We start from the raw sequence: 27387 nt of genomic DNA on the forward strand, positions 1-27387 counted from the left end.
GAGTTCTCCAAATCTCTGTCTCAGAACTGGCCATTTCTGTTTGTCTGTGACTTTTGGCTCATTTTTTTTCTCTCTCTCTCTCTCTACTAGTATAGGCCAACCATTTTGGGCATGTTCTACAACTCCCACGTTAGCAATAGACATAATGTGCTTTTGACTGTCACATTAACCCATTTGGTCTCGTCCCATCACTTTGATATTTATTTTGTTCTGCTCATTCTCCTCTTGGCACAACATTGTGGGCTGAAGGGCCTGTACTGTGCTGTAGTCTATATGTTCTATTTCTAATGAAGGGAGCTTTCCTATCACATTTTTTTTTGCCTTCTCATGAAACTTTGTTAGAATCTTCCTTTTCCTTGCGAATGATTGTCAGAGTCAGCATATTTCCATACACAGCATATTTCCAATCCAACACCCACAAATTGCTGGAGGAACTCGGCAGGTCAGACAACATCCATGGAAATGAACGAATGGCTGATGTTTCAGGCCAAGACATTTTTCAGGACTCAGGATTCATGACCTATTTCCATGATTCTGGAGACTGTCAATTTTCAGTCACTCAGCATGGTGAGAGGATGTGGTGAAGCTGCCATGACATTTGGGAAGCAGAGTGATAAAGCACAGAAAAACAAAATTGGAGATGCCAGTGCAGCAGCGATAAATTGCAATGCTATTTATTGACTGCATACATCAGTAAGGGCCCAACATTTTAACATGTTATTTAAAGGGCACTGCTCTTCTTGCTAAAGGCATACCTGAGGTTGTCCAAGTTATACTATCATAAATAGAGGACATCATTATAGTTGCCAAAGCACCAAGCATTGACCTAGTTCATTCTCTATTGTCATCCAGTAGTTTTATGCTGAAGGTGACTTCAGCAAAGCCATGATGAAATATGTTTCTAGTAAAACAATACATAGGCAATCATTGACACCACAGAACTGAGGCAAACCTTATATCCTAGCAAACTTGAATGTTCTGTTTACACACTGGAATCTCCCAATGGAAAATATATTGGGACTCTTTGAAATAAGAGTCTCAGGAAGTCCTTTCATTGTCAAACTGCAAGATGGCAGTCCTTAGTTGCAGTCTGGAAGGAGCCAGGCTCATTAAAGCTTATTGCATGGTTACCATGGCACCACTTGGTCATATAGGCCTTGCTGTGATAGAGGTCTTTGAAGTGGCAATAGTTCAGCTCAGAATCCTTGCTAATACTAGGGAAGAAATCTCCCTGCTACTTTGGGTGGATAAGGTGATGTACTCTGAGCACCTCTGCCTTTTATCTTCCCTTTCAGCAATTCTGCAGCCCACTGTTCAGACTTTCAGTCAAGCTGAATTCCAAGTGGAATGTCTATTAATGGACCCGTGTCTCTAATGAGCTCTTCAGGCTTTGCAGGGAGCCGGAGAGTGTTGGGCTCTGAGGTTTTAAGAGCATCAGAACTGGTTAATTGTTATTTAACGTGAGTTATTAATCACCAAGAGTTCCTTGTGTTTTTTCTAGAGCAACTTGTAATGTAGTCTCCTGGTGCCTTCTGCATAAACTCGTTGTGTTTATTTTGATTGCTCGGTGATTCCATGTTAACTTGTATTATTTAAGTGGATGCCTAATTAGCGCTAATTGCGGGGTCCTAGTTTTGAGAATGTTATGTCTCATGGTGCCGCTCGGCCAAGGTACTGATGCTCTGTTGTTGGAATTCTTATGAATAAACTTTAGTTGCCATCTCCACATCAGAGTCTGTCTTTCCTCTGCACTTGGGATCTGACATTGCCAGTGCATATTGTGACAATGGCTAACCATAATGGGTGATGTGGATGTTAACAAAAAAAGTATCAGTGCTAGCCAAAATTTTGCATCCAATCTGCAGTAAATGTCATATGTATTGTATATAGATTGCAGCATTAGACTAAAGAAATCAACTAGCATGTAGATAGATGACTATCTCTTTAAATAAAGTTGAATATGGCATTACTTTTGCTGCTTAATGTGTATTCAGAAGCGCAAACATAAGGGAGAGTCTTAAAATTAACAATCTTGCTCTGCCTGCATTTGGTTGAGATTAAAAGTGTCCTGAGCAAGATAGCATCCAGGTCCATTGTTGGAACAACTTTGGTCCCATCAGCACATCTGTCACCTGAACACGAGAGTGCCAGAATTCCCAATTTTTGACTCAGTTTGGTGACCAGCTTGCTGTTAAATATGACTAAATATTAGTTCAGATTAACTCACAGACAAAATATTAGTTCAGAAATTTTTGTCTTTGAATTAATGAGTCATAGAGTCTTGGAGCACTACAGTACAGAAACCATCTAGATTGTCATGACCTGGTCTTCTGCCTCGCCCTATCTACCTGCACCCAGACTGTAGCCCAATACTCCTCCCATCCATGTACCTATCCAAGCTTCTCTTAAATGTTACAATTGATTCTGCATCCACCACTTCCACTGGCAGCTCGTTCTACACTTGCACCACCTTCTGAGTGAAGAAGTTCCCCTTCAGGTTCCCCTTAAATATTTCATCTTTCACCCTAAGACTATGACCTCTAGTTCGAGTGTCACCCAACCTGAGAGCAAAAGCTTGCCACAGTTATGCTGTAAGTGTGCTTCATTAGAGGAAGTCCTTTGCTCAGTGGGCATTAAATTTTAATTGAACAGCTGTTAATACTTACCTAATTTAATTAAATATTTTTTCTCTGATTTTTTGCGGAACTCCATAGAACCCTAGATCACAATCTTTTAGTTGTTTGCTACATTCACTTGTTTGTCTTGGTGTCCAGCTTACCTTCCTAGCAGGTGGCTTATTTTTTCATTGTTAAGGGTTAACCTTACAGCTGAAAGAAGAGAAAAATGAACGGTTGTACACAGATTAAGACTGAATGACAGCTTGTTACAAAGAGCCATAAATTGACACCAAATGCTTCAGCAGGTGGCCATGAAACTGAATAATTTTATCTATGGTGGGGGGGAAAAAAACAAACTGCTAGAGGATCTTGGCAGGGTGGACAGCATCTGTGAAGGGAAATGGATCCTGATGAAGGATCTCACCCTGAAACGTCAACATATCATTTCCCTCCACAGGTGCTGCCTGACCTGCCGAGTTCTACCAGCACTTTGTTCTTTTTGCTCCAGATTCTAGCATCTGCACTCTCCGGTGTGTCTATTTTCTGGCTTGACTGAAACAACAGGTTTTCTAGAGTTGGTTAGGTTTTGGATATTAAATTTTTCTTTGGATTCATCTGCAATTTGGACCCCTTAGCCTTGACTTCCAGTTCAGCTCGGATCCCAGATTGCGATCCTAAAGAGAACAGGTGGAAGTTGATCCAAAGCTAATTGTCTTCTGTGGTGAATTATTCAATTATGACTGATGTGAAAACCATAAGCAAGAAGGTAGAATACATTTTTAGTTTACATTAGTTTGAATCAGCTAATAACTCTCATCTCTTTAATAGGTGTATTGTGGGATCAAGTTTATAGTAAATTTATTATCAAAGTATATATCACCATATACAACCCTGAGATTCATGTTCTTGCAGGCATTCACAGTAGAACAAAGAGATATAATGAAATCAATGAAAAACTGCACACACAAACAAAAAGACTGACAAGCAACCAATGTGCAAAAGACAAAGATGCAATAACAAAAGAACAAATAATAATAAATAAACTAATGATAAATAAATAATACTGAGGGCATGATTTGTAGAGACCTTGAAAGTAACTGCACAGGTCATGTTCAGTGATCTGTTCGGTGTTGAGGTGAATGAAGTTATCCATGCTGGTTCGGAAGCCTGATGGTTGAAGGCCAAATTTAATATGAGAGCGAGACAGACAGGCAATGTTGTATTGAAGGCATGCTTCATTGTTGAATGAATGTCTTTGGGACATTAAAATGAGGCCTCATCTTATTGCTGTGGTGGTTCAGATGGATTTGAAGATCTGAGCAACATTTTTTGTTTAATGAGTGACACCATAACTAAACCCAATGTGATAAATACCGCTCCTTCATTCAGTTCAGCCTCAGCGTATATATTGATCTCAAAACCTCTTCCTCCGATTCACTCCAGCTGAAACGTTGATTGTCAATACAGTTCCCAGAACTAACAGTAGTTTCCAGTATCTAGCATTTCTAATGTAGCAAGAGATGTCACAGAACTGCCACCAGGTAAATCTTGACCCAACTATGATAAAAAAAACCCAAAAACTGGTGAAAAGTTGTGAAAAGAACATAAACACAACTGATTCTGCAGATGCTGGAAATCCAAATCCGTGCACACAAAATAATGTGTGCAGGTCACGGAGCACCTGTGGAAATGAATCAATAGTTGGATGTGTTAGGCTGAAACTATTCATCAGGACTGGAAAGGAGGAAAAAATATGCCAGAATAAAAAGGTGGGGGGAGGGGGGAGGCAGGAGGATCGCTGGAAGGTGATAGGTGAAGCCAGGTGTGTTGGAAAGGTAAAGGGCTGGAGAGGAAAGAATCTGCTCGGAGAGGAGAGTGGACCTTGGGAGAAAGGGAAGAAGAAGGCACACTGGGAGAGGTGATAGACAGGTGAGGAGAAGAGGTATGAGGCCAGAGAGGGGAATATGGTGTTTGAATTCCAAAAACCTTCAAATGCTGGAAATCTGTGAATGCTGGAAAAACTAAGCAGATCTTACAGCATTTGTGGAAAGTTGATACTTTGGTCAAATATACTTGGAACTGATTCAGTTCTGATGAGGGGGCTTCCTCATCTGCAATGTTTATTTTCGCTCTCTCTCGCTTTCTCTCTCTGACCAGATGTTGCCAGAGCTACCCAAGGTTTTCTTGCATTTCTTATACATGAGCTGTGGTCCTAAGCACCTGCGTTCCTTGCATCCTAATGATCAAGGCCATGAGTTGGGGAGGGCAGGATCAGAATCAGGTTTATTAATGAGACACACATGTTGTGAAATTTGTTGTTTTGAAGCAGCAGTACATTGCAAAGACATACAAATGCTATAAATTACAAATTAAATAATGCAAAAATGGTGAAAAATTAGGTAGTGTTCATGGGTTCATGGACCACTCAGGTATCTGTTGGCAGAGAGGAAGAATTTGTTTTTAAAATGTTGAGTGTGGGTCTTCAGGCTCCTGTATAGTGGGCTAAACGAAACAAAGTAAGTGCAAAACACAGTTCACATCATCACACATTGCACATATAGTTATGATCCAGCACATACAGACATGAAAGTTAGTGACTGTATAAAACCATAAGACATAGGAGCAGAATTAGGCCATTCAGCCCATCAAGTGTGCTCTGCCATTCCTTCATGGCTGATCCCGGCTCGCACACAACCACATACACCTGTCTTCCTTTGATGCCCTGACCAATCAGGAAATGATTAAATATACCCATGGACTTAGCCCCCACCACAGTCTGTGGCAGAGCATTCCACAGATTCACTACTCTGGCTAAAAAAATTCCTCCTTGCTGCTGTTCTAAAGGGTCACCCCTCAATTTTGAGGCTGTACCATCTAGTTCTGGACACCCCCACCACAGGAAACATCCTCTCCACATCCACCCTATCTAGTCCATTCCACATTTGGTAGGTTTCAATGAGATCCCCCACATTCTTCTAAATTTCAGTGAGTACAGGCCCAAAGCTGCCAAACGTTCCTCATATGTTAACCCCTTCATTCCTGGAATCATCCTCGTGAACCCCCTCTAGACTCTCTCCAATAACAACACATCCCTTCTGAGATATGGGACCCAAAACTATTGACAATATTCCAAGTGCGACCTAACTAGTGTCTTATAAAGGCTCCACATTATCTCCTTGCATTTATATTCTATTCCCCTTGAAATAAATGCCTACATAGCATTTGCCTTCTTTATCACAGACTCAACCTGTAAATTAACCTTCTGTGAGTCTTACTCGAGGACTTCTAAGACCCTCTGTACCTCTGATATTTGAACTTTCTCTCCATATCTGCACTTCTGTTCCTTTTACCGAAATGCATTATCATACATTGTCCAACGCTGTATTCCATCTGCCACTTTTTTGGCCATTCTTCCAATTTGTCTAAGTCCTGCTGCAATCGCATTGTTTCCTCAGCACTACCTACCCCTCCACCTATCTTCGTATTGTCCACAAACTTTGTCACAAAGCCATTAATTCCATTATCCAAATCATTGATAGAAAATGTGAAAAGTAGCGGTCCCAATACTGATCCCTGTGGAACACCACTAGTCACCGGCAGCCAACCAGAAAAGGCCCCCCTTATTCCCATTCACTGCCTCCTACCTGTCAGCCATTCCTCTATCCATGCCAGTATCTTTCCTGTAACACCATAGGAATTTATTTTGTTAAGCAGCCTCATGTGTGGCACCTTATCAAATATCTTCTGAAAATCCAAGTAAATTACATCCACTGTCTCTCGTTTGTTCTCCCTGCTTGTTACTTCCTCTAAGAACTCTTAACAGATTTGTCAGACAGGATTTCCCTTTACAGAAACCATGCTGACCTTGACTTATTTTTTCATTAGTCTCCAAATACCCCAAAACCTCATCTTTAATAATAGACTCCAACACTTTTCCAACCACTGAGGTTAGGCTAACTGGCATATAATCTCGTCTCTTTTGCCTTCCTCCCATCTTAAAGAGTGGAGTGACACTCTTAGTATAGTTTAGGGTCATACAAGGGTTGAATACCAAATGAAATGCTTTGCCTTGTATACATTGTGCTTATTAAGCATTCAAAACCCTACACTCACTATAAACAAATTGATAGTATTCTAGCACACTTCTGACAAACCTTTGATTAGATTGCTTGTATAGCTATAGTACTTGCGTGACTATTTATTCCAGATGTGTGTAGGAAAGGAAAGAGACGTTTGCTATATGTCCTTCGCGTGAATAGCGTCCCATAAAAATAGAACTAATTCTAAAGTCTACTCTGAAGTATCCATTATAAAAATTAACAAGAAGAGTATCTCTATGATATAATGAAGCTCCAAAGCTTCATTATCTTAAAGATGCACCACACCCAGAAACAATACAACGCCAAGAACTCCAGTTACAAATTATTATCTTAGTAAAGCAGCTCTGTGATTTAGCACTTAGAAAGAATATCTTGCTCGTTTTTAAATTCGAGCATAACCATGCATTTTCTGCTTCAGGAAATTTGCAGTGGCCTCAGCACTGATGGATGAGAGGTGTGAAACTGCAAAGCTGAGCTTAAATGCAAAAGCTGTCACCAGTGACAGCAAGCTGGGTTACTAGCAGTCGTCAACCTGTAGTAACCCTCATTGCGGCGAGCAGCAGGCAACTCTGCGCAATTGCCTGGTGAGGTTTAATGTGCATTGATGCAAATCAGCACTGCAGTATTGTTCTGCCAAAAGGAAATCAAATTGATACTTAATCAATTTAATTAATATGTAAGCCTGAAGTTTACATCTGGAAATCTAGTTTACAGAATAAATCAACAGAGGAATGTAAATAAATTTCTATTGTCACAGAGAGTGTTTTTAATTGTTTTTCTGTACAATTTGTTCTTTAGATATTGATCCTCTGCAGGTGCAGACAGCCCCCTGGTACCTAAGTAGCCATAAAAATTTTCATTGCACTACAGGGACTGGAGAATATCCTCAAAGAAGCGTTATCTTGTCCTTGCAATCTTCAAAGTAAATTTATTATCAAAGTACGCATATGTCAGCATATATCACGCTGAGATTCATTTTCTTGTGGGCATTCACAGTAGAACAAAGAAATGCAATAGAATCAGTGAAAACGGCACCCAAAGACTGACAAGAAACCAATGTGCAAAAGAAGACAAACTGTGCGAATATAATGATAAGTAAATAAATAATATTGAGAACATGACCTGTAGAGTCCTTGAAAGCGAGTACATAGGTTGTGTTCACTGTTGATTCATGTGAAGTTAGCCATGCTGGTTCGGGAGCCTGAGGGTTGGATGGTTGATGTCCCAGTATCTGTACGTCATACATAGGAATCGCTGAATGCCACAGCTAATACCCTTCCAACGCATTGGGCAGCCCTGCTTCACCAGATCTGTTGTCCCCTGAGCCTCTTCCTCCCAGTCAGTCCTGCTTGAAACATTGACTGCACATTGTATGAAAGAAACTTTCAAGCCCAGCCTAATCTAATCAGCCATCTCCACACACAGCACAGCTGGACAAAGGCAGTTGTCATGGTCTGTAGCATGGTAATATAGTGGTTAGCACAATGCTCCACAGCACCAGCAAGCTGGGTTCAATTGGTGCCATTGTCTGTAAGGAGTCTGGACGTTTTCACCTGTAACTGCATGGGTTCCTCCCACATTCCAAAGACGTATGGCTGAGTGTTAGTAAGATTCCTGCCCCTCTCTGTAAGACTGCATAGGTTTCCTCCCACATTCCAAAGAAGGGATAGTTGTGGGCTTGCTATGTTGGTGCCAGAACCATGGCGACACTTGCAGGCTGCCCCCAGCACAATCCTTGGACTGTGTTTAACGCAAACAGCACATTTCACTGTATGTTTCACTACACATGTGACAAATAAAGCCAACCTTTTAATCTTCTATACTCCAGAGCAAGTGACAAACAATAACAATTTACACAGGATTCCCTGAATAGAGATTATGACCAGGAATCCAGAGCTATTTGTCCCCTCCTTCCTGAATAAGGGCACTAGGCTGGTAGTGCCAGCGAGCTGGATTTGGGTACAATCAATGTGGAGTTTAAAGATAAAGAGTAGCTTCAGTTCTACTAAACATTACACAATCAGTGAAATGTTTTCTCAATTACAGCCATGATTGTAATGTAGGAACATTGTAGGTGCGATATTGGAAAGTGTTTTAGTTACTAAACCAATCTTATGTGCTGTGAAATGGTCATTGGATGATGGTAACTTCCTTAATTTGATCTTACTGTGGTAATTGTGGTGTAGGAACTTCCCTGTGTGATTTAGCAGGTGAACTGTGATGATATGTATTTTGCTCTGCATATATTGTAGTTTGTACCTCCTTTGTATAAACTAGTAAATGTACCGTAAAAAACAATCACAAAACACTAAGCAACAAACTCAAAATACTGGCGGAATAGAAAAGTGTAAGTTGATGTTTCCGGCTGAGGTGCTTCATCAGGACTGGAAAAGAAGGGGGAAGATGCCAGAATGAAAAGGTGGCGGGAGGGGATAGAGGATAGCTAGGAGGTGATAGGTGGAGCAAAGTGGTTGGGAAAGGTAAAGGGCTGGAGATGAAGGAATCTGACAGGAGAGCAGAGTGGACAGTAGGAGAAAGGGAAGGAGGAGGGGACCCAGGGGGAGGCGATAGAGAAGTGAGGAGAAGAGGTAAGAGGCCAGAGTGGGGAAAAGAAGAAAGGAGAACGGTGAGGGGAAAGTTATTTTACTGGAAGGAGAAATCTATATTCATGCCATGTGGTTGGAGGCTACCCAGACCGAATATAAGATACTACTCCTCCACCCTGAGGGTGACCTCATCTTGGCACAAGAGGAGGCCATGGACTGACATGTCGGAACTAAAATGTTTGGCCACTGGGAAGTCCTGCTTGTGGTGGATGGTGTGGAGGTGCTCGATGAAGCAATCCCCATATTTACAATGGATCTCACCAATGTAGAGGTGCCTACATCAGGAACACCGGACACAGTAGATTTGCAGGTGAGGTGTTGTCTCACCTGGAAGGACTGTTTGGGGCCCTGAATAGAAGTGAGGAAGGAGGTGAATAGATAGGTATGGCACTTTGGCCGCCTGCAGGGATAAGTGCCGGGAGGGAAATGCTGGAGGAACTCAGAAGGTCAAGCAGCATCTATGGAGAGGAATAAACAGTTGACATTTTAGGCCGAAACCTTTATTCAGGATCTGATTGGAGCCAACCAATCCCATCAAAGTGATCATCGCTTCTTATTTTTGAGGCCCACCTATATTGCCTCACTGGAATATCCTCTCCTCAGGAATATCCTCTCCAAGTACCATTGTGATGTTCTCCCTAATCAAAAATGCAACTTCCCCTCTCTCTCATCCCAACCTGGAAATACTCTGAACTTAATTCTCATTCATGGCATGCAAGGGGAAGAAAGCAGAAAAAGAAGATGGAGGGGAGGGGAAGGAGTACATGCTGGCAGGTGATAGGTGAAACCAGGTGTGGGGGAAGGTGGGGGAGTGGGGATGAAAAGGTAAAGCGTGAAGAATGTACTGTGGTGTATTTGAGCAGAAATTCTGTCAGGTCAAACAAATAACAGTGATTTTTTTTTTGTTTTCTGTCTGACCGGATTCAGCTCTCCATTAGTGGGGCACCACATCAGTACTCTATGGACAGGAAGTGTTGCATGAATCTTGAACGAAAACCAATTTCTTTTTACTTCATTGAATTTTAATTCCTAGAATCGGGAAGTAGTGGTTAGAATGCCAAGATAACGCTGGACCGTTTTCAAGTACAGCGTTGAAGGAATCTTTCATTTTCCGAAGATCTGTTATGCCAAATTAAGATCCTAACTATTCACTTTGATGTTATGGCCTGTGAGAGGGCTGTGTGCACTTTGAGAGTGAAATGGAACACAGGTTGTTCACCATTCAAACCCATTTCGGAATTAAATTATGCTATCCACTCACTCAACCTTTTTTCTCTGTGGCCTCCTCCAGCATCCCTCTCAGATACCGTGAGGGCTCTAATTCTGGTCTTCCAACTATACCCAAAAGTAATTGCTTTGCCAGGGTAGCCATGCCTTTAAGGTTACCAATGCCTCAAGTGATGGAATTACCCCACCAAATCTTTTCACCTTCCTGCTTACTTTCTCTTTTAGGATGGTCTCAGAAATGGATCTCTCTAACCAAGCTTTTGATTGCCTCCTATCATATCAAGTGTGGATCAGATATTCACATGTGCACCGCACTGAAATGTTTTAAAATATAATGGTTGCAGCTTCTAAAGTTAAGGAAGTATTAAGTGTGACAATTACTTTTGATTTGGTTTCTGAATTTAAATTGGTATGCAGTCTTGATCTTTCTGCTATTTTCTGCAATATATTTTGCTTTAGGTTTTTCTGTGCCATTAGCTTTGCTGCCTGATTCACTGAAAGATCAAACAGCATTATTTATTTCAGGAGCCACATGCCAACAACATGTAGCTTGATTAAAATGTAAATGGAGTCATTGATTTCTTTGCTTAGTTCTTGCCCTTGATATCTCTGAATCAAAATGATATCTCATTCGTTTAATGGATAGGATGAGGTTATCAAACTAGACTGAATCAGAATCAGGCTTATTATCACTGACAATACTGTATGTCATGAAATATGTTACTTTGAAGCAGCAGAGCAGTTTGACGCATAAACAATTGCTACAAATTACAATAAGAAATATATTTTTAAAAATAAGTGGTGCAAAAAGAAAACAAATCTAGAGTTCTCGGACTGTTCAGAAATTTGATAGCGAGGGGAAGAAACTGCACCTAAAGTGTTGAGCTTGGGTCTTCAGGCTCCTGTACTTCTTCCTGATGGTAATAATGAGACGAGGGCTCGTCCTGGACTGTGAGCTAGTTCAATAGGAGAGTCTCTGTCTCAATTACCAGTTTACGGTAAGTTGATTGTCGTCAGTTAGGGCAAGCATCCAAAGCCATATCTGACGCTGTTTAATCGACTAATTAAACTTACCTGAAGGTCCCTGCCTTTTAAAGTCACGATGACTGCCTGCTCAATTGGCTAGAGTTAGCGTTGTCTCAATATACTAATGAAATCAGGGAAATAATTAGGGAACTGAAGTTGCCACAGTCAGTCTGAGCTGAAAATGCCAAGCAGACTTTTAGCTCCATGTTCAGTATCGAATGGTTTGACCTAGATTGGAGGTATTTGGGGAGGATTTAAATCTGCTTGTCTGTGTTGTCAAGTTTTGACAACAGGAGATTGGGCCCCTATTTTTAATTTGAACTGAAACTATGGTTAATTGTGGGGAAACTCACTCTGAAGAAATTGACTGCTGCATTATCCTTCCAGAAGTCTTTAACTGATTGTTAAATGTCTTGTGTGCCATCCTGAGAATTTTTAAAGGGCTATAGAAATCCACTAAGATAGATGTATTAAATCAGGAGGAATGGATTTAAGGTGAGAGCTTTAGAATGGATCTGAGCTTGAATGGGACAATTTAAAAATTTACTATGCTGTGGATGCCTGAATATAAAAGTTGTATTATATAGTAAGCTGTTCTTTAGTTGAGATGTATTCTATATTGAGTTGGAGTTTATAGCTAAGCAGGGAGGAGTGTTGTGTAATTAATGTTTCAGTAATATTTGAAAATCGTGTGTGTATATATACACAATTTAAATGCACAACACTCCTCCCTGCTTAGCTATAAACTCCAACTCAATATAGAATACATCTCAACTAAAGAACAGTTTACTATATACATAGTATATTGCTATAGATTATATATAATTATTGATGAAGCGTTGTTTGTTTAAATAATTCACTATGGTTTATATGTATAAATCCATAGATTGCATACATCATTACACTACCATGTGATACATGGGCACCTCGCTCAAAGTAAACATGAAGTTAGACTCACATTTTGTACTCCCGTGTCTTCCCTTGAATCAGTTTAAGTCCAGTCAAGTGAAGTTTATTGTCATTTGACTATGTACATGTACACCGCCAAATGAGACGACGTTTCTCTGGACCAGGGTGTAGAGCACAGTGGTACACATCACACATAATAACGTAGGAAAGTAAGAATTAAATCTACAAATGAATTTTGCATAGATAAGCAAAGTAAAGTGCATAAATTAAATATTGCAAGGTACAGTACAAATTATCTGATGGACTTATTCGATAGGTTTCAATGAGATTCCCCCTCATTCTTCTAAACTCCAGTGAGTACAGGCCCAGAGACATCAAACATTACTCACACATTAAACCCTTTGTTCCGGGAATCATTGTTGTGCACCGCTTCTGGACCCTCTCAGATGCCAGCACATCTTTTCTTCAATAGGGGGCCCAAAACAGCTCACAATACTTAAAAGTACAGTCTGACCAATGTGTTATAAAGGCTCAGCATTACACCCTTGCTTTTCAGGTCAAGTCTATTGTCACTTAACTATATACATACATATAACGTATATAACCATATCATGTATATAGAAATGAGACATTTCTTTGAACCAAGGTGTAAAACACAGGAGTACACATAACACATGATAACTTATGAAGGTAAAGAAAAAAATCTACAGATGAATCACACATAAAGAACAAGCTAAAATTCATTAATATTAAATATTGTAAGGTACGGAACAGATTAACCAGTGGCACTTTGAATATGATGTGGCCGGGAGTTCAAATGCCTAATGGCCTGGGGGAAGAAACTGTTTCTCATCCTGACTGTTCTTGTTTTTATGTATCATGGTCTCCTGTCTGATGGTAGAAAGTCAAAGAGGATGCTGGATGGGTGGGTGGGATCTTTAATAATACTAAGGGCCCTGTGTATTCAGCGCTCCTGATAAATGTCCGCAATGGATGGTAGGGAGATCCTTCTGATCCTATCAGCCATTCTCATAGTCCTTTGTAGGAGCTTTCAGTCCGATGCTCGACTGCTCCCATACCAGATGGAGATGTAACTTGTCAGGACACTCTCAATGGTGCTCCTGTAGAATTCACTTAAAATGGGGGTGGGGGGAATCCTCGCTCACCTCAATCTCTTCAGGAAGTGGAGGCGCTGCTGTGCCTCCTTATTCAGGGACATGATACTGAGGGACTAGGTGAGGTCGTCCATGATGTGAACTCCCAGGAACTTGCTGCACTTAACTCTCTCTACAGAGGTGCCATGCATGCACAGAGGGGGATGCTTCAGCTGCACCTTCCTAAAGTCCACAATCATTTCCTTGGCCTTCTGCCTGGTCTGAGGTTGTTCTCACACTAGTCCACCACTTCATTTTCTCTCTCTGTACTGCAAATCATTGATGTTGCTCATGAGTTGCGTCAATGTTTTGAAGTTACAAAATATAACAATTATCACAATTTCCCTTCTTGATCAAATGAACATTTGCTACACTCCAGCCCTCTGGGACCTTGACTGTTGCTATTGAGAACAGAAAGATCCTTGTCATCAGCAGTCTTCTTTCAGTATTCTGGGATATGTGCCATCAAGCTCTGGGGACTTAGCTACTTTAATGCTTTTCAGAACTGTTTCCCAGCACTATCTCCTCCTTAATCTCAAAATGTCCTAGCACATTAGCATGCCCTACTTTGTTTCACTTATTCTAAAACTATGAATCTATTTCTTATCTCACTAACATGTAGTTATCCTGAGATTATAACCCTTGAAGTCCTTTTTACCAAAGATACACACAAAGTTCTACAAATGTACTGTGGAGAGCATTCTAACTGGCTACATCACCGTCTGATAAGGGGGCGGGGGCGGTGGCGCAAGGCTACTATACAGGATTGGAATAAACTGCAGAAGGTTGTAAATTTAGCTAGCTCTCCTTGGCCGCTTGCCTCCGTAGTATCCAGGACATCCTCAATGCTTCAAAAAGGCAGCATCCTTCATTAAGGACCCACAGCACCCAGGATAGGCCTTGTTCTCATTGCTGCTGTAACCTCCTCACCAGGCTCGTATGCAGGCTTGATAGTGAACTCTGCTAACAGCCTCGTGGCTCAGCCACCTTCTTTAAACAGTATGTGTCTAAGGTCGGTATGATTTGGCGTTCTACCAAATAGGAAGGTTGGGATGTTTTGATCAACAGAACCCCAATTTGAGCAAATACTGGCCATACACAATTATCAGTGGGCAAGAAATAACATCATATACCGCATACAATTATAAAATGATAATTTCAACTTTATCAACCAGTTATTAAGAAAAGAAAAAAATGAAAGGGTCCATTACAATTAAACAAGTCTAAATGTGCACATATGTTGGAGCTCATATCTTCCAAAAAGCTGGGTATGACCATTACTCACAGCACTGAATTCTCATCACCAGTCACCGGTAGAATTTCCCACCTTAGACTCCTTCGTCTTGTCAAGCACACCTTGCAATCGCATCTTCCCGTTGGATCGTATTACCACACTAAACTCCACAACCTTATCTCTCCCAGCCCTACCCTCAAACCTAATCCTAAAGTCCAAGGGGACACACACCCCCACTAACCCTGGCCACACCCCCACAAACCCATTGACTTGTGTAAAGAGGAGCAAGATCCAATAAAGGCAAGTGTTGGACCTGGTTAATAAAGGTGTGGGCCAGATCAAAGTGGCAGGGTTGCATGACACTGAATCTCGAGTGACGAGATCAAGAGGTATAAAAGGGATTATTTTCCCACTACCCGCATCCCCCCCAATCCTAAATGTTCAGGAATTTAAAAAACTTGCCAGTCTTCCCAATCTTCTCCCCTCTGCCTCTCCCGCCAAAGACCACAAACCCCACCGGTATCCGTCACAAACGTTTCTCTGCCCAGCTCTCTCTAGAACCTTCTCCCAATTCCACCATCCTGATTGGCTGATGCAACATTCCTAAGTTGAATATCATAGCCCCTTTAGCCAAAACCACAACGTTCCACTGGCAGACACACTGCTTTTACAGAAAGCTACTAAATGAAATACCCTACAGCATTAGCAGTAAATATTGTAACTGGGGCATTACATTATCATTGGGAAGGAGGTACAGAAGCCTGAAGGCACACACTCAGTGATTTAGGAATTCCTTCTTCCCCTCTGCCATCAGATTTCTGAATGAACCCTAACCCATGAACCACCACCTCACTTCTCATATATACTATAATTCATAATATTTACCATCATTATGTATTGCATTGTACCGCTGCTGCAAAGGCAACAAATTTCATGACATATGCTGGTGATATTAAACCTGATTCTGATTCTGATTCTGAATTTTCCACATATCTCCCTGGAATTCCTTGGCAGCTCCTCATTCCTACTCTTGCCTCTGTCATTGGTACCATAGACCATGGCTTTTGTCTGCTTGCCCTCCCTGCTTGAAATGACCTGTACCCATTGCAAGACATCTTTGATACCCATGGAACCCCCAATATTTCAGCAATTTTAGAGGGGGCAGCAGAAGGCCAGAAAATAGGGTGGGAAAAGTGCTTAAATTAAAGCTACGCACACATTTTCTTGTGTTTGTAATTTAAAGCTAGGTTGTCTTGCAAATGCTAAATAAGAGAGTGGATTTGAGTGATACCCATTACCTTGCCTCTTAGCTGTTGAACAGGCAATGTTACAACCAGATATGTTGCTGTTTTAAAATGACCCAGTTGTTTATTGCAGGAACTGTGGCTCAAATGGTAACGAGCAGCAGTTCGACCAGTAAAATTGTCTGATGCTAAATGTCAGCCTGATGTGCCACAGAGATAGAGAAAAATGAAGTGCAATGATTTCTGATCTCACTAAAACATAAATCGTCAAAGGGGAATGTAATGGTGTTGAATTTCTCCTCTATAAATTGTGATACTTAAGCAAGGGTCAATACCAGGGGTGCTGGCATTATTTCAACATTATTTTGGAGGTTTTATAAGGTCCAGAATTTCATCTCTGGTTGGTAACATAATACTGTCAATGCATTGTACTTAGAGTTCATTGATCTTGAGGCAGCGTACTGATAAGCCTGTTCATTGGGATAAGCATTTTAAAAATATTTATTTAGAGATACAGTATGGTAACAGACCCTTCCAGCCCATTGAGCCTGCGCCACCCCATTATGCCCAAGTGACCAATTAATGTACTGACCCATGTGGCTGTGGGATGTGGGGGAAAACTGGACAACCCACATGATCGTGGGCAGAATTAACAAACTCCTTAGAGACAGTGTCGGTGGCACTGTGTTACGTTACTTTAACCTGTACCGTGCTGCCCACTTAGCACTTGTCTGCAATTTGTTTGGAAGGGCACGGAGACTGGCTTGAAACATCAGGAATGTGAACCTTTTCAGTATAATATTGTATTTAACTATTTGAATTAGATACCTGGAACACATTGGTTAGTAGGGAGAGAAATTGCATTTGTGGCCATACCAGGTAAATACATTATAGAGTTGCTATTGCTGGCTTTAACTCGTCTGATATTGCAAGCCACTTAACATAGAATATTACAGCACAGTACAGGTCCTTCAGCCCATCATGCTGTGCTGACCTTTGAACCTACTCCAAGATCAATCTAACCCTTCTCTCCCCCATAGCCTTCTAGTTTTCTTTCATCCTTGTGCCTATCTAAGAGTCTCCTATATGTCTCTAAGGTAACTGCATCTACCACCACCCCTGGCAGTATACCCAGCACTCTCTGTACAATAAAAAGTCTACCTCTGACCTGTACTGTTCTCTAATCACCTTAAAGTGATGCCCTCTTTTGTTAGCCATTTCTGCCCTGGGCCTGGGATAAAAAAAATCACTGGCTGCCCACTCTGTCTCTGCCTCTTATAATCTTATACACCTCTGTCAAGTCACTTCTTATCTGCTTCACTCCAAAGAGAAAAGTACCAACTTGCTCAAACTGTCTTCATAAGACATGCTCTGTAATCCAAGCAGCATCCAGGTACATCTCCTCTGCACGCTCTCTAAAGCTTCCACATCCCTCCTATAGTGCGGTGACCAGAACTGAACACTGAACTGCAATACTCCATTATAGCTACCAACACTAAATAGCTTGTAGCACTTTATTTCAACATACAGTTGTATCCCTAGTTCAGACTAATGTTCAAATCACCTTAGTTACCACAAAGAGTGGTGTGTGGTATCCAAGGAGACCATCGAGGAGGTGTGACTCATTATGGGACAGAACCAGGAGGAGAGCCTTCAGCTACAGAGTAATTACCTCAGAATGTTTACACAGCAGCATTGCCATAGGCATCTCCCACTAGAGAGTCATAGTTATTCCCACCAACTACAGTCGTATTTTGGGCACTTGGTCGAGAGAAAGGCTTTTGCTTCCAGGAGCATCTTTGGTTTCTGAGATTATCAAAATCATAAGATTACAGATTCAAGCTTCACTCCAGAGACCTGGCAGCCAAAATCTGAACTATTGTAATACTGGTGACAGAGCTGCTTTTTGGGTGAGATTTTGAACTGAAGAGAGCAGAAATGGCTTGGGGAGAATGTAAAGGAACCTGTGGCATTGGTATGAAGATCAAAGGAATCAGACTTGTTTACATTTGAATTTAGTAGAATGAGACGGGATTTAATTGAAGCAGACACATCTTTGGACTTTGAGAGTGTACATGTGCAGAGCGTGTTTACTCTTGTGGTAGAACAAAGAACTCATGATCACTGTTTAAAAATGAGGGGGTTACCTATATAAAACAGCTGAAACAATTCTTCTACACAAGAGATTCTGCAGATGTTGGAAGTTCTGAGCAATACACACAAAATGCTGAAGGAACTCTGCAAGTCAGGTAACTTCAATGGAGGGAAATGAACAGTGAACGTTTCAGGTCAAGTCCCTTCAAAAGAAAGTGTCAGAAGCCAAAGTAAAAAGGTGGGAGGGAAGGGTAGGAGCACAAGCTGGTGGATGATAAGTGGATCCAGGTGAGGGGGAAGGTAGGTGAGTGTGATGGATGGAATGATGTGAGAAGCTAGGAGGTGATAGGTGGAAGAAATAAAGAGCTGAAGGAGAAAGAATCTGATTGGAGAGGACAGTGGACCATGGAAAAATGGGAAAGAAGTGGAGAACTAGAAGGAGCTGATGAGCAGGTCATAAGGGCGAGGAAGAAGAGATGGAGTGAGGGAGACACCAGAAAGAGGAAAAACAAAGATGGCAGAAGGGAAAACAGAGGGGCGTGGTTTCTGGAAGTTAGAGAAATGGATGTTCCCGCTGTCAGGTTGGAGATGACTGAGATAGAATATGAGGTGTTGATCCTCCAATCTGTGTTTCATTCTTTTTCTTTCAGAAATCATGAGTATTTGGAACTCTGACCCTCAAAGGGTGTTGGAATCAAATGGCTTTGAATGCTTTTGAGGTAGAAGTAGATGAATAATTGATAAGCAAGTGGGTGAAAGGTTACTGTCGATAGTTAAGAATGCAGAGTTGAGGTTATCATTAGATCAGCCTTGAGTTTACTAAATGGCAGAACAATCCAGAATAATTGAACCATCAACTTCTGCTTTTAATTTATATGTTTGTATGTAATTGTATGTACTGTATATATGCTAACCACTACAGTAGCATAGTGGTTAGCGCAACACTGATCATCAAGCGGGCTTCAATTTCTGTCACTGTCTGTAAGGAATTTGTATGTTCTCCTAGTGACAGCGTGGGTTTCCTCCAGGTGTTCTGGTTTCCTCCCACATTCCAAAAGATATACAGGTTAGGGTTAGTAAGTTGTGGTCATGTTAGGCTAGCGCCAGAAGCATGGTGACATTTACAGGCTCAGCACATTTTCAGATTGTTTTGGTTGTTGATGAAAAATGTGCATTTCACTGTATGTTTTGATGTTTCTTTAATCTTTAATCTATAAAAGCTTTGTACTGGGGAATGCTGACATTTTAAAGCAGTGTGAAGCAGTGTACAGACAATTTTTGCGTTTTTAAATACAAACTTTGTATATCCTTCCTTTCCAGGAGGTTGACATGGAAAGCCTCGCTAATGGTTTGTTACTTGGCCTTAATGGGATAGCAGTTAAGAATCAGACAACTCCACACCCCAAGGAAGGACAGAACTAGGAAACATCTCCAAGGGTTTCCTTGTGAGTCACTTGGTATGGCCAGGCATTATGCATGATCAACAAGCAGGGGTTGATCACAAGGCTTCCTGTATGTGCTGATAATTGACAGGCATGAAGTTTGCCAGAGAGACGGTCTATTGAACAGTTGAATTCAGCAATCTCTCCATTAGACTGCAAGAGACAAACATGGCTGTGAACTATCGGTGAGATAGGAGCAAATGTCTACCTAGATGATCTGGACCAATGCTGATTCCTCAGTCAATGTTACTAAAACAAGTTATTGGATCATTATCACATGGGAGTTGACTGTGCAAATCAACTGTCAATTGAAACTCAGCAGAATCACTGAGCTGAATAATGGCAAATCTAACAAAGTAGCATTCCCTCAGGTTGCATCAGAACTTCCTGTTCGGTTGAATCTGGTCAGCGAGCCATAGAGCACTACAACACAAAAGCAGGCCCTTCAGCCCATCTAGTCCATGCTGGCCAATTAACCTACCTAGTCCCATTCACCTGCACCTGAACCACAGCCCTCCATACCCCTCCCATCCATGTACTTATCGAAATTTCTGTTAAATGTTGACGTCAAACCCACATCCACCTCTTCCGCTGGGAGCTCATTCCACACTTGCACCACCCTCTGAGTGCAGAAGTTCCCCTTAAATATAAACCCAAGAAATTTTGCAATTGCTGGAAATCCAGAGCAACGAACACAAAGTGCTGGAGGAACTTAGCCGGTCAGGCAGCATTTATGGAAAGGAATAGTCGACCTTTTGGGCCGAGACCCTACATTTGGAGTGGGCTCCACTTAATTATTTCACCTTTCACCCTTAACCTACAGTATGACCCCTAGTTCTACCAGTTCTAGTGTCACCCAACCTTAATAGAAAAAGCCTGCTTGTCCTCTGGTCTATAGAGTAAGACCTTTTGTTTAGAGATAAGAGTGTTTGCCACCCACAGATTCAGCACTAATTCAGAGTGTGAGATACAAGATTGCTGGAGTCTGGAGCAACAAACATCAAGTTGAAGGCTCCTTTCCCATCACCAACACAGCCCAACTCACTGAGTCCCTCCAGTGGACTATTTGTGGTCAGGTGCCGCAATGTCCAACATAAGAGCGTGTCAATGGTTGGAGCTTGTATGGTGCAATGATTTTTTTTCTGAGCAGGGATGGTGTTTTAATCTCATTTCTAAATTACATAAATGTATGACAAAATTAATATTTCATCCCCATAGATCTGGTTAAAACTTGCTGATAGGTCAACTTTTCGGCTAAAAGCCTGTTGTGCTGCCAGGCATATATTTGTCTTCATTTCAGTGTTGCTGAATTATTAATAGGTTAAGTCATATATTTCTTTTACTAGTTAATTTTGGTCTATTTTTAATGCTTTGAGGCATAAATTCTCCCTTTTCTGACAAGTTCTATTAAAACTATCAATCCCATTACACTATAAATAGATTGCAAAAAGGCAACTGGAATTTTATTCAAAGCTGCAATTTCCATTTGTGTAGCTAAAGACACAGGAAAATGGAGAAGGAGCGGGTCATTCCTTTTGAGCTGGCTCCCCTCATTCATTAAGATCTGTCTGATCTACCTCAGCACCTTTTTCCAATTCTACTCTGTATCCCTTAAAGCCCAGAAATCTACTGACTTCTGCTTTGAATTAATACATGGATGAGAATCTACACCCTCTGAGGTAGAGAATTCCAAATGTTCAACAATCTCAGTGTAGAACTCCTTCTTATATCGGCCCTTAACTGGGATGCCCTTAATTCTGAAATGATGCCCTCTAAGTCTAGAATGCTCAATACGGGGGAAGTGTGTTCCCTGCATCTAGTCTGTCAAGCTCTTTGAGAATTTTACCTCACAGTAGCATAGTGGTCAGCACGACATTATTACAGCTCAGGGCGTCAGAGTTTGGAGATCAGTTCCAACGTCATCTGCAAGGAGTCTATTCCTCCTCCCCATGGAATGCATGGGTTTTTGTCGGTGCTCCAGTTTTCTCCCATGGTCCAAAGAAGGACTGGTCAGTAGGTTAATTGGTCATTGTAAATTGTCCTGTGACAAGGCTAGAGTTAAATTGGTGGGTTACTAGGTGGCGCGGCTTGAAGGCTGGAAGGGCCTATTCTACGCTGTATCTCAATAAATAAACTTGTTTTGGTGAGTTCCCTTTTAATTCTCCTAAATCCTGAAGAATACCATTGCTGTCTACCCAATCTCTGCAACTGCAGTAAACCTGCTCTGCCTGAAACCAGTCTAGTGAATCTTAAGGAAAGTTTCAGAAAAAAACTTTAATGCCACTTTGTATAAGATTTCTAATTCCGTATAATCTGGATTTCCCCTTCAAGTGCGGGAAATTCAGAAAATAAAATAACTCTGGACCAAGGCACACAACGCAGTATGTATAACTTATAGACACAAGCTAATTACCACAAATAAATTAACAAAAAATAAGGTGCATATATGATACAAGTTTAAAAAGTAAACAGTGTAATGCTATAAAAAGTATAATGCTACTGGTGCTTCATACGTAATGAGACCTGGGTGTTGGCAGCGAGGTCAGTAATCTTACGGTCTGAGGGAAGAAGCTGTTTCTCATCCTAACATTCCTTGTCCTAATGCTATGGTACCTCCTGCGTGATGGTAGAGAGTCAAAAAGACTGTGGGACGGATGGGATAAATCATTGACAATGCTAAGGGCCCTGCTTACACAGCACTCCTGATAAATATCTCTAATGGGTGGAAGAGAGACTGCCTGTGATCCTCTCAACAGTCCTCGCAATCCTTTGTAGGAACTTGAGGTCAGATACCTTGCAATTCCTGTACCAGACAGTGATATAGCTGGTGAGGACACTCTCGATGGTACTCCTGTAAAAAGTGATTAGAATGGGAGGGGCAGCCTCACTCACTCATACAGAAATGTTCTCAGCACTACCTCACAGCAGCAATATTTCTGCACTGATAATAAACACAAGATTCTGCAGATGCTGGAAATCCAGAGCAACATATACAAAATGCTGGAGCAATAATCTATGGCGAGGAATAAAGAGTTGACGTTCAGGTCTCAGCCCAAAACACCAACTCTTAATTCCTCTCCATAGATACTGCCTAACCTGCTGAGTTCCTCCAGCATTTTGGCATTTTGTGTATGTTACTCAACATTTCTACACTTCAATGTTTCCATCCCATTTTCTAGATTAAATCTGTTATTTGCAGGTTGATGGGTTGCTCGTGGCTTTCTTTGGTGGAATTCTTTGCTTCCTATTGCTATAAATCACATTAGTTAGGGCTTTCTCTTCATGTCAATCCACAGCACACAGCTGTAAGATCATGTACTCCATCAATGTCATAAGTAATATTGCTAATGATGTTGGGGAAAAGAAATGGAAAAGGGACCAGTACAACAGACAGGGTGTAATTAGATAACATTGTCACTGTTCAACTCAAGCATGAGTTATTTGTTACTTTATTTTCAGATAACTTTTCAGTATACACTCATGGGCAATAATGAGTGGGTTTATCAGTGATGCATAAATCACTGCCAATCCTGGCATGACTATTATGTCTCCAATACAAGTACTAGTGACGGTCCCCATCCCAGAAGGACTTCAGTCATGTTATAGAATTTGTTCCTTATTAGTAAATCCCAGTGAGATATTGTGTACTTATTTTATGATGTGTGGCTTGGGCTACCATGAAACTGATCTTGTCATCTGATCTGTATCTTCATACTTATTGTAGCACAGAGGGGCTTTCATCCCATCATAAATGTGCAAGCTCTTTTGAAAGATTCTTCAATAGTAGCTCAAATCAAAGTTCAAAGTAAATTTATTATCAAAGTACATGTATGTTACTATATACAACCCTGAGATTCATTTTCTTGAGGGCATTCACAGTAAATCCAAGAAACACAATAGAATTCATGAAAGGTGGCACCTAACAGGATAGACTCAACCAATATGGGAAAAAAACTGTGCAAATACAAAAAGAAAGAAAGAAGGAAAGAAATAAGCAAGCAACATATATCAAGAACATGAGACGATTTCCTTGAAAGTAAGTCCATAGACTGTGGGGACAGTGTACTGATGGGATGAGTGAAGTTATCCCCTTGGGTTCAAGAGCCTGATGGTTGAGAGGTGTAACCTGAAATGTCAAAAGTTACCTCACCCCCTACCACCCCGCCCCCCAACAAACTGATACTGCTCAACCCTCAGTTCTTCCAAGCAGATAGTTTGTTGCTCCAGATTCCAACATTTGGAATCTCCTGTATTTCATCCGTAAGACATAGGAGCAGAATTAGGCCACATAGTCCATCAACCTATGGAGTCTGCTCCACTATTCGATCCTGGCAGATTTATTTTTCCTCTCACCTCTATTCTCCTGCTTTCTCTCTGTAACCTGTGACACCCTTACTAATTCATTGCCTCTACTTTAAATATACCCAATGATTTAGCCTCCACAGCCATCTGTGGCAATGAATTCCATGATTCACTACTTCTCTCTCATGCCTCCAAGGTTCCCTTTCTTGCAGTTCTAATACCAATACATCCAGAAAACTGTTTTGTTTCGCAGTATTCATACGTATGGTTGAATGTCAATTAAACTTGAACTTGAATTGCCTCTTGAAAGTTTTGAAGGAATCTGATTTCACCATCCCTTACCTCTTATCATTTTGAGTAGTAACTCCATTAAGACCTAAGGTTGGGTGGGATGACAACTAGAGGTCATGGGTTAAGGATGAAAGGTGAAATGTTTAAGGGGAGCGTGAGGGGGAACTTCTTCACTCAGAGAGCGGTGAGAGTGTGGAATGACCTGCCTGCAGAAGTGGTGGATGCGGGTTTGATTTTAACATTAAAGAGAAATTTTGAGAAGTACATGAATGGGAGGGGTATGGTCCAGGTCAGGTGGATGGGTCTAGGCAGAATGATAGTTCAGCACAGACCAGATGGATCAAAGGGCCTATTTCTGTGCTTTAATGTTCTATGATCCTATGACTCTTAGACCAATCCTACATTCTCCAGTCTCTTCATGTTACCCATTGTTAATTATTGCTGATAGATTTTTTTTATTTAGTAGAATAGAAACATAGAAACATAGAAAATAGGTGCAGGCGTAGGCCATTCGGCCCTTCGAGCCTGCACCGCCATTTATTATGATCATGGCTGATCATCCAACTCAGAACCCCGCCCCAGCCTTCCCTCCATACCCCCTGACCTCTGTAGCCACAAGGGCCATATCTAACTCCCTCTTAAACATAGCCAATGAACTGGCCTCAACAGGTTCCTGTGGCAGAGAATTCCACAGATTCACCACTCTCTGTGTGAAGAAGTTTTTCCTAATCTCGGTCCTAAAAGGTTTCCCCTCTATCCTCAAACTGTGACCCCTCGTTCTGGACTTCCCCAACATCGGGAACAATCTTCCTGCATCCAGCCTGTCCAATCCCTTTAGGATCTTATACGTTTCAATCAGATCCCCCCTCAATCTTCTAAATTCCAACGAGTACAAGCCCAGTTCATCCAGACTTTCTTCATATGAAAGTCCTGCCATCCCAGGAATCAATCTGGTGAACCTTCTTTGTACTCCCTCTATGGCAAAGATGTCTTTCCTCAGATTAGGGGACCAAAACTGCACACAATACTCCAGGTGTGGTCTCACCAAGGCCTTGTACAACTGCAGTAGTACCTCCCTGCTCCTGTACTCGAATCCTCTCGCTATAAATGCCAGCATACCATTCGCCTTTTTCACCGCCTGCTGTACCTGCATGCCCACTTTCAATGACTGGTGTATAATGACACCCAGGTCTCGTTGCACCTCCCCTTTTCCTAATCGGCCACCATTCAGATAATAATCTGTTTTCCTATTTTTGCCACCAAAGTGGATAACTTCACATTTATCCACATTAAATTGCATCTGCCATGAGTTTGCCCACTCACCCAACCTATCCAAGTCACCCTGCATCCTCTTAGCATCCTCCTCACTGCTAACACTGCCACCCAGCTTCGTGTCATCCGCAAACTTGGAGATGCTGCATTTAATTCCCTCATCCAAGTCATTAATATATATTGTAAACAACTGGGGTCCCAGCACTGAGCCTTGCGGTACCCCACTAGTCACTGCCTGCCATTCTGAAAAGGTCCCGTTTATTCCCACTCTTTGCTTCCTGTCTGCTAACCAATTCTCCACCCACACCAATACCTTACCCCCAATACCGTGTGCTTTAAGTTTGCACACTAATCTCCTGTGTGGGACCTTGTCAAAAGCCTTTTGAAAATCCAAATATACCACATCCACTGGTTCTCCCCTATCCACTCTACTAGTTACATCCTCAAAAAATTCTATGAGATTCGTCAGACATGATTTTCCTTTCACAAATCCATGCTGACTTTGTCCGATCATTTCACCACTTTCCAAATGTGCTGTTATCACATCTTTGATAACTGACTCCAGCAGTTTCCCCACCACCGACGTTAGGCTAACCGGTCTATAATTCCCCGGTTTCTCTCTCCCTCCTTTTTTAAAAAGTGGGGTTACATTAGCCACCCTCCAATCCTCAGGAACTAGTCCAGAATCTAACGAGTTTTGAAAAATTATCACTAATGCATCCACTATTTCTTGGGCTACTTCCTTAAGCACTCTAGGATGCAGACCATCTGGCCCTGGGGATTTATCTGCCTTCAATCCCTTCAATTTACCTAACACCACTTCCCTACTAACATGTATTTCGCTCAGTTCCTCCATCTCACTGGACCCTCTGTCCCTTACTATTTCTGGAAGATTATTTATGTCCTCCTTAGTGAAGACAGAACCAAAGTAATTATTCAATTGGTCTTCCATGTCCTTGCTCTCCATAATCAATTCACCTGTTCCTGTCTGCAGGGGACCTACATTTGTCTTTACCAGTCTTTTCCTTTTTACATATCTATAAAAGCTTTTACAGTCCGTTTTTATGTTCCCCGCCAGTTTTCTCTCATAATCTTTTCTCCCCTTCCAAATTAAGCCCTTTGTCCTCCTCTGCTGAACTCTGAATTTCTCCCAGTCCTCAGGTGAGCCACTTTCTCTGGCTAATTTGCATGCTACTTCTTTGGAATTGATACTATCCCTAATTTCTCTTGTCAGCCACGGGTGCACTACCTTCCTTGATTTATTCTTTTGCCAAACTGGGATGAACAATTGTTATAATTCATCCATGCAACCTTTAAATGTTTGCCATTGCATATCCACCGTCAATCCTTTAAGTGTCATTTACCATTCAGATAATAATCAGAATAACAGGCATCTTTTGTATTGATGTGGTTACCCTACTATTTTTTACTCAGCATCATTCTATTCCAGGTCAGACCAACATGGATTAGGCATAAGATGAAGCATTTAGCTCAACAAGACATTGTACCAACTGGTGTGACGCATGGCTACATACACCTTATCAGGTCCCTCCTGTACCTAATGAATTGTCCACTGAATGTATGTTCGTGGTCTTCTGCTGCTGTAACCCATCCACTTCAAGGTTTGACATGTTATGCATTCGGAGATGCTCTTCTGCACACCACTGTTGTAACGTGTGATTATTTGAGTTACTGTCACCTTCCTGTCAGCTTGAACCAGTCTGGCCATTCTACTCTGACCTCTCTCAGTTACAAGATGTTTTCACCCACAGAACTGCCTCTCATGGATTTTTTTCCACACCATTTTCTGTAAATTCTAGGGACTGTTGTGTGTGAAAATCCCAGGAGATCAGCAGTTTCTGAGATAC

At 41.5% G+C, this 27387-nt stretch overlaps 2 protein-coding genes across 3 annotated transcripts in view; one reads left to right on the top strand and one right to left on the bottom strand.

Annotated features, from left to right (window-relative positions):
* Window positions 1–15119, bottom strand: part of LOC134340805 (G protein-activated inward rectifier potassium channel 3-like) — a 170784-nt gene extending 155665 nt beyond the window's left edge. The window contains exon 1 of the mRNA XM_063038339.1: window positions 14926–15119. Coding sequence (XP_062894409.1) covers window positions 14926–14941 — 16 coding nt within the window. The 5' untranslated portion in view covers window positions 14942–15119. The remainder of the gene's footprint in view (window positions 1–14925) is intronic.
* The window catches only part of abcg4a (ATP-binding cassette, sub-family G (WHITE), member 4a), a 120291-nt gene that overhangs the window by 24725 nt on the left and 68179 nt on the right, over window positions 1–27387 (top strand). The window lies entirely within an intron of this gene.

Source organism: Mobula hypostoma, chromosome X2 (genome assembly GCF_963921235.1).
Source record: "Mobula hypostoma chromosome X2, sMobHyp1.1, whole genome shotgun sequence".
NCBI lineage: Eukaryota > Metazoa > Chordata > Chondrichthyes > Myliobatiformes > Myliobatidae > Mobula > Mobula hypostoma.